The 13695-nt window shown below is 38.7% G+C and overlaps 1 protein-coding gene across 1 annotated transcript in view; it reads left to right on the top strand.

Moving 5' to 3' along the window:
- Positions 1–13695, top strand: part of TICRR (TOPBP1 interacting checkpoint and replication regulator) — a 43268-nt gene that overhangs the window by 14140 nt on the left and 15433 nt on the right. The window contains exons 6-15 of the mRNA XM_040257570.1: positions 981–1120; positions 2058–2276; positions 3569–3735; positions 4346–4443; positions 5247–5340; positions 5435–5514; positions 5683–5919; positions 6439–6532; positions 8461–8521; positions 11208–11354. Of these exons, the coding sequence (XP_040113504.1) occupies positions 981–1120; positions 2058–2276; positions 3569–3735; positions 4346–4443; positions 5247–5340; positions 5435–5514; positions 5683–5919; positions 6439–6532; positions 8461–8521; positions 11208–11354 (1337 nt within the window). The remainder of the gene's footprint in view (positions 1–980; positions 1121–2057; positions 2277–3568; positions 3736–4345; positions 4444–5246; positions 5341–5434; positions 5515–5682; positions 5920–6438; positions 6533–8460; positions 8522–11207; positions 11355–13695) is intronic.

The following is a 13695-nucleotide window of genomic DNA, read 5'->3' as shown; positions in this document are numbered from 1 at the left end:
GGGAGAATTAGGCTTTTTCGGGCCTGCTGCTTGTATGAACTAATTAAACTAATGACCATAACTTTCTCCTACTTTTAAATCAGATGATATTAGATAATAGAAGATAATGAAATAGAAATTATACATTTTGAAAGTTGTGCTCTTTTCATTATTTCCTTAGTGACTGTAATTTAGCTCTTGGTGGTAAAGCAGTTAATAGCTAATCTCCCCTGCTCTACTTCTTTCTCTGCTCATCAGTCCCAAATTAGTTTACTAGAATGTGAAAGACTTATTCAAAAGTTACCCTGATACTCACTACACGGTATTACATCATCGTGTACTTTAATGTATGGACACTGGGTAAGGACTATGGAAGCCCAGAAGTGAGTGAATTAGTTGCCATAATTAGACATGAACCCTAGGATATGAAGAATCTTATTAATAAAAGTCAGTATTGGGGCTTCCCAGGTGACTCAGTGGTAAAGAATCCACCTGCCAATGCAGGAAACATGGGTTTGATCCCTGATTGGGGAAGATCCCTTATGCCATGGAGCAGCTAAGCCTGTGTGCCCACAACTACTGAGCCTGTGCTCTAGAGCCTGGGAACTGCAACTACTGAGCCTGTGTGCTGCAGCCACCACAAGCCCAAGCGCCTAGAGCCTGTGCTTCACAGCAAGAGAAGCCACCGCAATGAGAAGCCTGTGTACCACAAGTAGAAAAGAACCCACGCAACAACGAAGACCCAGCACAGCCAAAAATAAATTAATTGTGTGTGTGTGTGTGTGTATAAAGTCAATACTGGATGCCCTAATACATTAATGGTTTTGTGAACAGGTAACTACTGTCCTTGAATTTACTCAAATCATAAATGATAAGAGGTCCCTTGTGGGGACCTCTTTTGAGTAGCTTTTAAAAGGATAATGAATATTGTTGTCGCTTTGTTTTTAAAGCATTTTGGAAAATCAGAATGTTGCCTTTATGTGTGACATCTTAACCTACAGGTTACTACAGGCTGCCTCATCTACTAAGGAAGAGCCTTCCAAAACTGAGAGTGACTTGACACGCAGTCTCTCTGAGCTGTACCAAAGAAAGTCTCGTGAAGAATACAGTGTATCCAATCAGGAAGACAGCAGAAAGAAAAGTAAGCATGTAGATAGGCTGTTTCTTACAGTCTTTTTTGACACTGTATATTGTATATATTATTTATTTGTCTGAGCCGGCTCTTAGTTGTGGCATGTGGGATCTAGTTCCCTGACCAGGGATGGAACCCGGGCCCCCTGAATTGGGAGTGCCAAGTCTTAGCCACTGGATCACCAGGCAGGTCCCAACACTGTATGTTTTAAAAGATTGATATTCCCAAAAATGAAGTTGAAATGGTAACTGAATAAAGGTCAAGTTCTTCCAGTTAACATCTGAAAATAATTACATTAGTACAACAGTGATTTTAAAAGTCACCCACAATCCTACCTTCTTAAGGAGTAAACCATTTTTGGTTTTAGTTGTAACAGAAATTTAAATGCAACTTTGTGTGCTGTGTATAGATACTTGCTCGTCTGTTCCTTTGTTTTTTTTAGTTACTGTTCTATCTCATTGCTTGAAAAAGTGGCAAATTCCTTATGTTGCTGAACATGTAGATTGTTTTCAGGTTTTACCATTGTAAATCCTATAGTGTATATCATGCCTGTGTTTTATCCTCTGAGTGATTTCCTTGGCATACATTTCCATGAACAAGTTACTGTATCAAAAAGTGAGGAAAAGGGAGCTCTGGGTGTAGACTGCTGGATTGCCTTTCAAAAGAGTTTCATTGCAACTCTGTGACTATTGGCTAACACCAAAATGAGTCTGTTTGGCATTAGAGGTAAAAATCATCCAATTATGTTGAGATATTTAGCTCCTAAACTTCAAAGAGCGCTTTCCACCCTATGTTGTAGCAAGAATTACCCAGCTCAGATCATTCTGAAGGGATATACTTCATCTCAGTATTCTTTTGCGGAATATTTAATCTGAATTAAAGTAGTTCTTGATCCCACGGAAGTAAAAGTTATTTTACTTTTCTTCCCATGATGTTGTTTTGGTAGGAGGTGTCCCTCGCACTCCAGTGAGGAAGAAGATGAATACCATGTGCCGTTCCTTAAAGATGCTGAATGTTGCAAGACTGAATGTAAAGGCTCAGAAATTACATCCGGATGGCAGTCCAGACACAGCTGGGGAGAAAGGGATCCAAAAGACAGCCAATGGGAGAACAGCGGATAGGTTGGAAAACAGAGGAAGAACACTGAGAAGTTCTAAGCCTAAAGGTATTCCTTACTTCCATTGGATTTTGATGCCTAAACTCATGTTTCCTCTTGCGTATATACACTCATATTTTTAAGCTGTAATCATATCCTTCACTTAATGAACATTTATTAGATTTCTGCTACATGTCCACAAGTGTGTTATGGGGAGTAGAGTAAATAATTTGTTCTGCTTAGATTTATGATCCTGTAACAAAGAATAATAATGAATTTATATGTGTGTGTGTGTATACATACACACATCTCTCTACACAATGAATTGGTAAAATGAATATAAGAACCAAGAGTCTGCAACTGAAAATACTTGTTCATTTTAGAAGTAAAGACATACTAGGAGTTGAGAAAGGGAACGTCATTGTAGGGAAGAACAGGTTGAGAAGGCTTTTAAAAAGCCAGTGGAGCCCAGGTTAGACTTTGAAGAATAAGCAGAGATTAGAAGGCAGAAAGATAAAAAAGAAGTGTGTGCCCGATGAAGGATTAGTAGAAGGAAAGTCACAAAGGAGGTCTGTGACCTGGCCATAGGACAAGTGGTTAAATAAGTTTTATATATTTGTGAATAAAGAGAAAGGGAAAAGTTTTGTGAATAATCTAGGGTTAGACTATTGGGGTCTTTCAAGTTGAGCAGAAGAACTTTGGGCAATAATTGCATGATGTCACCTCTGAGTTCTTTTGAAAATTCTGGGATAAAAGTTATCTGCTTCTTTAAGCAATTTTTTCTCCTGTGAAATACTAGATCATAGATGATGGTCAGTTTGAGTGAGACAGAACATCCTTTGTGAGCTATTATGGTATACTGGAATGCAGATGGGAAAGTAGATTAATTGTAATGTAAGGCAATGTGGCATTAGCATAATTTCTGAACTAGATATTTTTTCCGTAAATAGACTAGCACAACAGTGCCCCAACAATTCAGTGGGACAAGGATAATCTTCAGTGGGTTTGGAGGTAGTATAGTTTATTTCTTCTCTGTTACTGGTTACCCTTGAATTTATAACATGTGCACTTGATGTGCAAACCCTTAAAATTAATCACTATCTCTGCACTACTTCAGCCTCTGCATTTTTGACAGTTTGGACTGGATAATCCTCTGTGAACCATAAGATGTTTAACAGCATCCCTGGCCTCCACCCATGAGATGCCAGTGGTATCCTTACTCTCCCCACCAGTCACGGCAGCCCAGACAGAACCAGATGTTCCTGAGCAGCAAAACCTCCCGGTTGACAACCACTGGCTTAAATAAAAGACAGTGCCTTCCACTGGGTCTGGTGATCAGTTTCACTTTTTCCCGCCCACAGATTTTAAAACTGAGGAAGAGCTACTATCTCACATACACGAAAATTACCAAAAGACTGTGGCTGCAGAAGACACCATGCTGTATTCATGTGCTCGGAACACCGTCTCAAACATTAAAGCGTTCCTGAAGTCCAAGGGAACCAAGGAAGTAGAAGAAGCCAGTCTGGAGGTTGTCGTTTGTCATAACTATGTTGGTTACTTGTTGTTGGGTCTGGCTCGTGTGTCTTGGAAAATGTCTCTTACGCAGTGTACATTTAGAAATGATGAGGGAGAAGGGTGAGTCCAGTCAGTTCTAGGTCTTGGAAGGGGGACATGGTCCACTGGGAAGGCGAAAATCAAGGAAAGGGGCCAATTAGGAATAATTACATGTACTTCTCTTCAAATGGAAGCTTTGTTCTCATCCGAGCTGCATGTTAGCTGCATGAATTAAACCAGTAGCTGTTAACCCTGACTGCACTTTAGAGTCACCTGGAACATTTCTTTAAAATGTTGATGTATTTTGCTTAGACTTCTCAGTCACTACTTAATGAAATCTTCCTTTTATGGAAGTTCAAACCTGCAAACTTGCTGTATCCATGCCCACTTGCTCTCAAATGCTTTCAACATTTTTAAAAAATGTTCTTTTAAAATATATAAAAGAAGAATAGTATACTATTTTTCACTCAAATGAAAGAAAGAACATGTACTTCCCTTCTTAGGGCATTAGAAAATTGTGTGAAAATTAGAAATAATGATAAGCATTAATACTAATATTCTATGTAATAATTTTATATTTTCAGATGAACTGCCTGTATCAAGTAAGAAACAACTTCTTGAAAACTAGCAAAAGTCTTCGACAGAATGTAGGAAAACTGGATAAAGAAAGCAAAGTCAGAGAGTAATTAACTACCTTTTCTTTTAAACAATTACTCCAAAAACAGAGCTCTGAAGATTTGCTTGTATTGATTTTAATATTTTTTAAATTTTTAAAAAATTCTTTTTATTATAGGATATTGAATATAGTTCCCTGTGCTATACACTAGGACATAATTGTTTATCTATACATAATAGTTTGTATCTACTAATCCCAAACTCTCAAATTATCCCTTTCCCACCTCCTCCTTTGGTAACCATAAGTTTTTTATATTTGTGAGTCTTCTCATAGGTAAGTTCATTTTGTGTCATATTTCAGTTTCTACATATATGAGTGATTATGGGATATTTGTTTTTCTTTTCCTGACTTCGTTTAGTGTGATAATCTCTCAGTCCATTCATGTTGCTGCAAATAGCATTGTTTCTTTTTTTTCTATGGCTGAAAAATTATCAGTTTAAAATAGATTGTCTGTTGCTTGAAGAGGCTTTTTTGGCTGATTCTTCGTAATGTTCTCATGTGCAGTCTTGGAGAAGGAAATGGCAACCCACTCTAGTATTCTTGCCTGGAGAATCTCATGGACAGAGGAGCCTGGAGGGCTATGATCCATTGGGTCGCAAAGAGTCAGACACGCCAGAGCAACTAAACCACCACCACATGCAGTCTGCACCACCTATTTACCTAATAACCCTATCGCTATTTAGAAAGCCATGGCTCTTCTATTTTTTGGTTGTTTCTTCTATAAACAGATCTCTACATAATGAAGGAATTTTCATTTTAGTTAGGTGACACTCAAAGTAGATATGACCGAGTGTTTTTTTTCTCTCAAGGTGCCAGCTTCAGGTGTTTCTTCGTTTGGAGCTGTGTCTGCAGTGCCCTTCAGTACATGAACGTGTAGAGGATTTGGAGCAAGTAGTGGATGAGGCAAGTATACTGCTTAGTGCCACTGGGACATGCTGTATACAGATTGTTTCAGCTTCCCTGAGGAGGCCATGTGGTAATTTTCTAAAATTTTCAGGTGATAGATTTGCTGCGCATGGTGTGTTTAACTGAAGATTCAGCATACCTAGCAAAGTTTCTGGAAGAAGTTTTGGAATTGTAAGTTTGATGACTAATTTAAAATTTACATTACTTAACCAAGTACTATATAGGTATTGTCTCAGAGTTGTAGGACTGTAAGGACTGTTTCTCATTCTAGGTGAAGGAGGTATTAGAGACGGTGGAATGGTGACTGACTGTTCCACATTTAACCAACCTCTTCCACAGGTATATTGACTCAATCCCAAAGATACTGGGAAGTCTTTACGACAGCCTAGGATTTGTGATTCCTCAGAAGCTGGCTGGTGTCCTTCCTGCAGATTTTTTCAGCGATGACTCCATGACCCAAGAGAGCAAATCACCCCTTTCTGTGCCTCTTCCGTCAAACGCTCATAGGTCATTGTCTGGTGGCACTGAATCTGACCAACTGGAGGAGCTTCGTACCAGATCAGCTAAGAAGAGAAGGTAGGAGTGCAAGGATTTAAAGGTATTTTCTTGCACTATTACCGTCCTGGCATAGGGCACATTTAAGCCCACAGTCCAGTTGTCTTTGTCTATAATTTATTGAATTAATAGTTGCCTTTGTGTCTGAATCACAGAAGCCAATTATTAAGAGTTCTTAGCAAGGAGCATCTGATGCCTTTATATTATCTTGGGAACATACAGTGCAATATGTATTGTGTAGCCATAGTCTTCTCTTGACTGTCCATATGAGGTCTTCAAGAACTAGGAGCCTTCTATGAGATAAGCTTAGGGTTTTAGCTTTTTATTTTCCATGATGCTATTCACTGTTCTTAACTACTTAAATTTGTAGTTGTTACTTTTAGAAATCGGGGGTTGACTTGTTTTGCTGTTAAGTTCAGGCCACCCTTAAGATAATTGACTTTTATTTAAATGTTTATTTTAAACTCTAGTTCCATTCTAATCTAACTAGTTGTCACCTGTATTGAGTGTATATTGACTGTTTCTTTCTATTTTTAAAAGGAAAAATGTAATCAGACATAAAAGCATCACAGAGGTTTCACAAAATCTGCGACAAATTGAAATTCCCAAAGTTGCCAAGAGAGCTACCAAAAATGTAAGTCATTTCCAGGAGATAGAAAGTGGTGCTATGCCAGAGTTGTTCCTTTGGGCATGAATTGATGCAATAAATAAGAATGAAAGGCAGTATCTTCACTTTTAAGAAATGAATGTTAGTGGATACAGAACTAAAATTAGGTATTTTTATGAATGTGTGGTCCACAACCGTGGTCTAAGGAGTAAAGACATATAAATTTGTTAAAGATTAATCATTTTTCCCAAAAGTGAGGTAATATTAAAGGGAGAAAAAAAAAACACTAGTAAAAGTTAGGGATAAGTTAACTAAAATCTGTAATGTAGTTAAGAAAACTATGAAATGATAACTAACATAAGCAAAGAGGCCATTGAAAAAGTAATATGCAATCATATTAGGACTCTGTGTACCAGAAAGTACTTTTCAGTGAATATGTGTTACTTCAATAACAAGTTAAAAAAACAAAACATGTGAAGCCAGGTGGTAATTATTTTTCTGTGTCAGTAGATTTAGGACTTGTTGGTTACCAAAGAAAAAAAGAAATCCAGCTGGAGTCTATTTACTAAATAGAATTAATGTCTAAGAAGAGAGAGACAAAGAATGCATTGAAACTTTTGAACTGCATGAATTATGAGAAGAGTTAGAATTCTAGGAGAACTAGCTTTCAAGCATTAGTCATTACAATAGTGGTTTGTTTGAGATTTATAGCTGTGCTTTAGAATAGGAGGTGGGGTTTCTTTTGAAGAGTTAATGGTGTTCACTTTGTTGTTGTTGCTAAAAATTCATGTCTGACTCTATTGTGATGCCATGGACTATAGCCCTCCATGCTTCTCTGACAATGGGATTTTCCCTGGCAAGAATACTGGAGTGGGTTGCCATTTTTTCCTCCAATGGATCTTCCCGACCCAGGGATTAAACTGGCATCTCCTGCATTTGGCAGGCAGGTTTTTTACCACCAAGGAAGTCTGTTCACTTTCTTAGTATACCTTAATACATATAAGTGAGTAAGATTCAAACCTTAGAATTTGTTTGGAGAGTGTGAAGTCCAAAGTGTCAGAACATCTCTGTCAGAAGATTCTATATGATAGGTTTCCTTTCTGAAAACTTTTGTTTCAGATTGGCCTAGAAAAGGACCAGGTTTATGTGGTCAGGATTTGATTTTGGTTAAAGAGTATCATTTGTTAAGTTTTTGCTCTACTATGACTTTCCTTCTTCAGTGATTACAGTGGCATACTTGAAAAAAAGCAAGAAAATCTTTAAAAACAGTTCTCTCATTTAGATGCCATTTGATCTTGGGTACTTGAATCCTCTACTGCAAATAAATAGCAAGAGTTTTTTTTTGTTTTTTGGCAATACCACGTGGCATGTGGAATCTTAGTTAATTCCCTGACCAGGGATGGAGCCCAAGCCCCCTGCAGTGGAGGCAAGGCGTTGTCTTAACCACTGGACCGCCAGAGAAGTCCCCAAATAGCAGTTTTATATGGAGACGTTCCTCAGAGTATAGCCATCCTCTAATGGGGTTTCCCTTATATTTTAGTTATAAAAGGTATACAGAAACATTGTTTAAAAATTGAAATTAGGGACTTCCCTGGTTGTCCAGTTATTCAGACCCCAAACTTCCACCACAGGGACTGCAAGTTCAACCCCTGGTCAGACAGGTAAGATCCCATCTGCTGTGCGGCCAAAATATAAAATAAATGCATTTTTTAAAAAAATAGTAATTATATGAAGTTAAATGTTAGTACTTCTTCACCATCCATTCTTCGGAAGTAGTCACCGATGGCAGTTTGTTGTGTATACTCCCAGACCCTGTTTTTGTCCATTTTACAACTGTTTCTGTTACAGATTCCTACAAGTGAAATTGCAAGGATCAAAGGGATTTTTTGTGGAATTCCTGTTCTTTTAAATGAGTACCTATTGAAGTTTTCTTATTGGATTTTCTCATCTTTCAGGAGAATTCTCACCCTACCCTTCAGCAGCAGCCTCCTCTCCCAGTGAAAGACACAGTACAAGGTATGCTTTGGTTTCCTTGTCATAGCCAATGACAAGTTTATTTTGATTATATATATTTAAGCAGCTGCATGTAGTATATGTAGTCTTGTAGTATATATAGTATATAGTTTTGTAGTTGCATGTAGTATGTATAGTTTTATAGTATGTATAAGTATATAGCTTTGTAATTGCATGTTGCAACTACATATTGCAGTATATGTAATACATAGTTTGGTATAATTATCAACTAATGAAACATGTCTGTGTGCTAGGAGACTAGGATGTTCACATGGTCTCAAAATACTGCATTTTGTAAAATAACTGGCTGAAATATACATATATTTTTAAATGCCATTCACATGAAAGCCCAAAAAGAAAAGAGGCATCAGAACTGGTTTAGATAAAAGGAGTTCAGGTGTGGCATTTGTGCACCATGCGACCGCTGCTTGGATCTTAAATTTAGGACAGTAAAGCTGTGAAGGGTGTTGCTGCGTGATGAGAGAGGGTAGGTTAGATAGTGTGCCCTTGTTCTTCGGAGATACCTGCTGAAGCACAGGAAACTGCAGAGTCGTGATGTCTGCAGGTCACCCCGCAGCGTTTTGGGATGGGCAGTTGGATAAACGTAGAGAGGATGAGGGAGAAAACGAATGTCCACAGTTGATAAATTTTAGTGACGATTCTGTTTGTTGTATTTCTTTTTGAAATTTTCTATTGATATTAAACTTTTCCAAAACTTGGGAAAAACAGAAAGTAATAGATCAGATTTGGCTGTCAGATCATAGATTAGTTTTGTAGAACAGCCTAAGGCAGGTAACAGAGGCTTTCATAATGGAGATAGAGAAACACTTTTTGGAAACTTTGTGTATTATTGATATTGTTGATGGGTAAACAAAGAGGCTTCTCCCAGTTTGTGAATCCTGGTTTATTTGGTTTTTATTTAAATGACTTGCTCTGAGAAATTTTTAAGATAATTTTATTTATTTTTATTTTTGGCTGTGCTGCATCTTTGTCGCTGTGCACGGGCTTCCTCCAGTTGCGGCGAGCAGCACCTGCTGCCCAGCTGCCGTGTGCAGGCTTCTCACTGCAGCGGCTTCTCTTGCGGAGCACGGGCTCTAGAGGGCGCTTGGGCTTCGGTAGTTGCGGCTCACAGGCTCTAGAGCACAGACGCAATAGTTGTGGCACAATGTTTTATCTGCTCTACCTCATGTGGGATCTTCGCAGATCAGGTATCAAACCTGTGTCTCCTACATTATTGGCAGGTGGATTTTTTACCGCTGAGCCACGAGGGAAACCTGGTCTTAGAATTTTTTTTACCCTGAGTGAATTTTTGAGTATAATCCACTAGGCCATCTTGCTTAAGTTTAAGATGCCATCCCGCTTGCCTTGTCAAGTATTTCTTGACTCTTAAGCTTTTTTTTTTTTTTTTTTACTAACTTTGGGTTTAGGTGGTTGCAACTCTTATGCTCTGGAGTTAGGAAGAGGATTTCAAATACAGTAGTTCTCCCTTGTCCACCCTGATGGCTCAGACAGTAAAGAATCTGCCTGCAATGCAGGAGACCCAGGTTCGATCCCTGGGTCAGGAAGATCCCCTGGAGAAGGGCATGGCAACTCACTCTAGTATTCTTGCCTGGAGAATCCCATAGACAGAGGAGCCTAGTGGGCTACAGACCATGGGGTCACAAAGAACTGGACATAACTGAAGCAACTTAGCATGCACATACATACATGCCTAGGATAAAATTTAACTTATAAATTAGGCACAGTAGGAATTAATATCTTATAAAGTAGACCAATCATAACAAAAGTTAACATGCATTTGGTCTCTTGCTCTAAGAACATCTTGTACAGGTTTAATGCCTCTTCGATCCTAACTAAACACTTTCATGCATAATTTTTGCAGTTTGAGATGTGACAGCAAAACTAGCATGAATTTTTCCTTCAGCATTTTGCAGATGATTCATTCTGATTAAGAATGATAAATCGTAGCAACCTCAGCATATAATTTTTTTTTCTTTCCTTAAGTAGAGAAACTTTTCATTTAAAGAAAGCACTTTGCCCCTTCTTTTCGGCATATCTCAATTACCAGCATCACTACTTTGTGCTTTGGGGCTCAAGAGATATTTGGGTAAAATAAGGGTTACTCGAACACAGCACTTATATATTGCGATAGTTGAGCTGATAACCCAGATGGCTGCTAAGTGACTAACGGAATGATTTATGTTTTGTGTGGGACAGAGCAGAATGGCATGAGATTTTATCATGCTATTCAGAAAGGCACACAACTTTAATCCTTATGAATTGTTTATTTCTAGGATTTTTCTTTTGATGTTTTCAGACCATAATTGGCTGTGGATAACTGAAACCTTGGAAAGTGAAACCCTGGATAGGATGGGGCTACTGTTACCCAGCAAACTAGTAAAATACTCAAAAGAAGAAAAATGAAATCTTTTCTAATTTAAGTGATGTGGGCCTTCTGTGTATTCCCAGAAGATTGGGTTTAAATTAAATTTATAAGAGTAAATAGTTTTGATATACCATGTGAGTGTACTATTTAAGGAAATCCTATTACTAAGTGTGAATATATAATAGCAGTCAGTCTGTAAAATAGTTTCCTCAAGCAGACTCTCTGTTTTGGATATCTTTCTTTTCTCATGTGTGGCATTTATTAATGATAATGTTTGACTTTTTCTTTTTTTAATGCTTTCAGAAGTAACTAAAGTTCGAAGAAATCTTTTCAACCAGGAAATGATTTCTCCTTCAAAGAGATCTGTAAAGAAGGGGTTGCCCAGAAGCCATTCGGTGTCAGCTGTGGAAGATCTGGAGTATAAACATGACAATTTTAAGAGGACCAAAGGTACCGCACTGCAGGGCAACCAAGAGAAGGGATTCTCGACCTCAAGCCAGTCTCCAGGCTGTGTGTTGCAGCAGCTCATTAATCTCATGTTTTCCTCTCCTCTGTGGTTACCGTCAGTTAATTTTCCACTTGGGATCTCTCTCCCTCCAAGCTTAGATGAAGAATTAATCCTGGTATTTTTCTCATTCCTCCCTTCTGAAAGACAACAAACAAATACCTATTTTATAAAACCAGTTAAACAGAAGTGAAAGATGGTAACTAGCTCTTTTCTAAATCTTTTGGTGTGTTTATTTTTGTTGTTGTTGCTTGTTTGTTGTAATTGAGGTAATTCATATATCAGAAAATCAACATTTAGTGGTTTTCAGTATGTTGACAAAGTTGTCCACATCATGACACATTCCAGAACATTTTCATCATTCCTGAAAGAAACCCTGAACCTATTACTAACTAGTCACTGTCCATTTCTCCCAATCCTTCAGCTGTAGGCAACCACCAGTCTGCTTTATATTTTTATAGATTTCTTATGGGTATTATAAGAGGAATCATATGGTCTTTGTAACTGGCTTCTTTTACTTTTGCATAATGTTTCCAAGGTTTATAGATGGTGTAGTGTGTCTCAGTATTTCATTTCTTTCTATTGGCAATAATATACCATTGTATGGATAAGCTCCATTTTACTCATCCATTCATCAGTTGGTGGTCATTTAAGTTGTTTCTACCTTTAGCTATTGTGAGTGATGCTACTCTAAACATTCATGTACAAGATTTTGTGTAGACATGTTAATTCTCAGGCATATGCCTAGAAATGAAATTCGCTGGGCCACATAATAACTCTGTTTAACTTCTGAGCAATTACCAAACTATTTTCCAAAGTGGCTATATTCCCACTAACAACATGTGAGGGTTTTGATTTCTCCACATCCTTACCACTGCTGTCTGTTGTCCCTTTTTGATTCCGCTCATCCAGTGGGTGTAAAGTGGTGTGTAATTGTGATTATGAATTGCATTCCCTTGATGACTAGTGTTACTAACCTTCTTTTCTTGTGCTCGCTGGCTACGTGTATAGCCTCTTTTATTTTTCCGGTCTCACCACTGCACGGCATGCAGGATCTTCGTTTCCTGACCAGGGATCAAACCTGCACCTAGTGCAGTGACAACACAGATTCTTAACCAGTGGGCAGCCAGGGAAGTCCCTGAAGAGCTGCTTTGAAGAGATCTTTGCCCGTTTTTAAATTGGGTTGCTTTCCAGTCCTCTATAATGAAAAGGACATCTTTTCTGAGTGTTAGTTCTAGGAGGTCTTGAAGGCCTTCATAGAACTGTTCAACTTCAGCTTCTTCAGCATTACTGGTTGGGGCATGCTGCTGCTGCTGCTGCTAAGTCGCTTCAGTCGTGTCCGACTCTGTGCGACCCCATAGACGGCAGCCCACCAGGCTCCCCCGTCCCTGGGATTCTCCAGGCAAGAACACTGGAGTGGGTTGCTATTTCCTTCTCCAGTGCATAAAAAGGAAAGTGAAAGTGAAGTCGCTCAGTCATGTCTGACTCTTAGGGATCCTATGGACTGCAGCCTACCAGGCTCCTCCGTTCATGGGATTTTCTAGGTGAGAGTACTGGAGTGGGTTGCCATTGCCTTCTCCAGGTTGGGGCATAGACTTGGATTAACGTGATATTGAATGGTTTGCCTTGGAAATGAACAGAGATCATTCTGTTGTTTTTGAGATGGCATCCAAGTATTGCATTTCAGACTCTTTTGTTGTCTATGATGGCTACTCCATTTCTTCTAAGGGATTCTTGCCCACAGTAGAAGATAAAATGGTCATATGAGTTAAATTCACCCATTCTAGTCCATTTTAATCACTGATTCCTAAAATGTCGATGTTCACTCTTGCTGTCTCCTGTTTGACCACTTCCAGTTTGCCTTGATTCATGGACCTAACATTCCAGGTTCCTATGCAATATTGCTCTTTACAGCATCAGACTTTACTTCCATCACCACTCACATCCACAACTGGGTGTTGTTCTTGCTTTGGCTCCGTCTCTTCATTCTTTCTGGAGTTATTTCTCCACTGATCTCCAGTAGCATACTGGGCACCTACCAACCTGGGAAGTTAAAACTCAACATTCAGAAAACTAAGATCGTGGCATCCAGTCTCATCACTTGATGGCAAATAGATGGGGAAACAATGGAAACAGTGAGACTATCTTTTGGGCTCCAAAATCACTGCAGATGGTGACTGCAGCCATGAAATTAAAAGACACACTTGCTCCTTGGAAGGAAAGCTATGACCAACCTAGACAGCATATTAAAAAGCAGAGACATTACTTTGCCAACAAAGGTCCGTC

This window comes from Oryx dammah, unplaced genomic scaffold (genome assembly GCF_014754425.2).
Source record: "Oryx dammah isolate SB20612 unplaced genomic scaffold, SCBI_Odam_1.1 HiC_scaffold_16, whole genome shotgun sequence".
NCBI lineage: Eukaryota > Metazoa > Chordata > Mammalia > Artiodactyla > Bovidae > Oryx > Oryx dammah.
The sequence above is the reverse complement of the archived record's forward strand: the minus strand, read 5'-3'. Positions and strand labels throughout refer to the sequence as shown.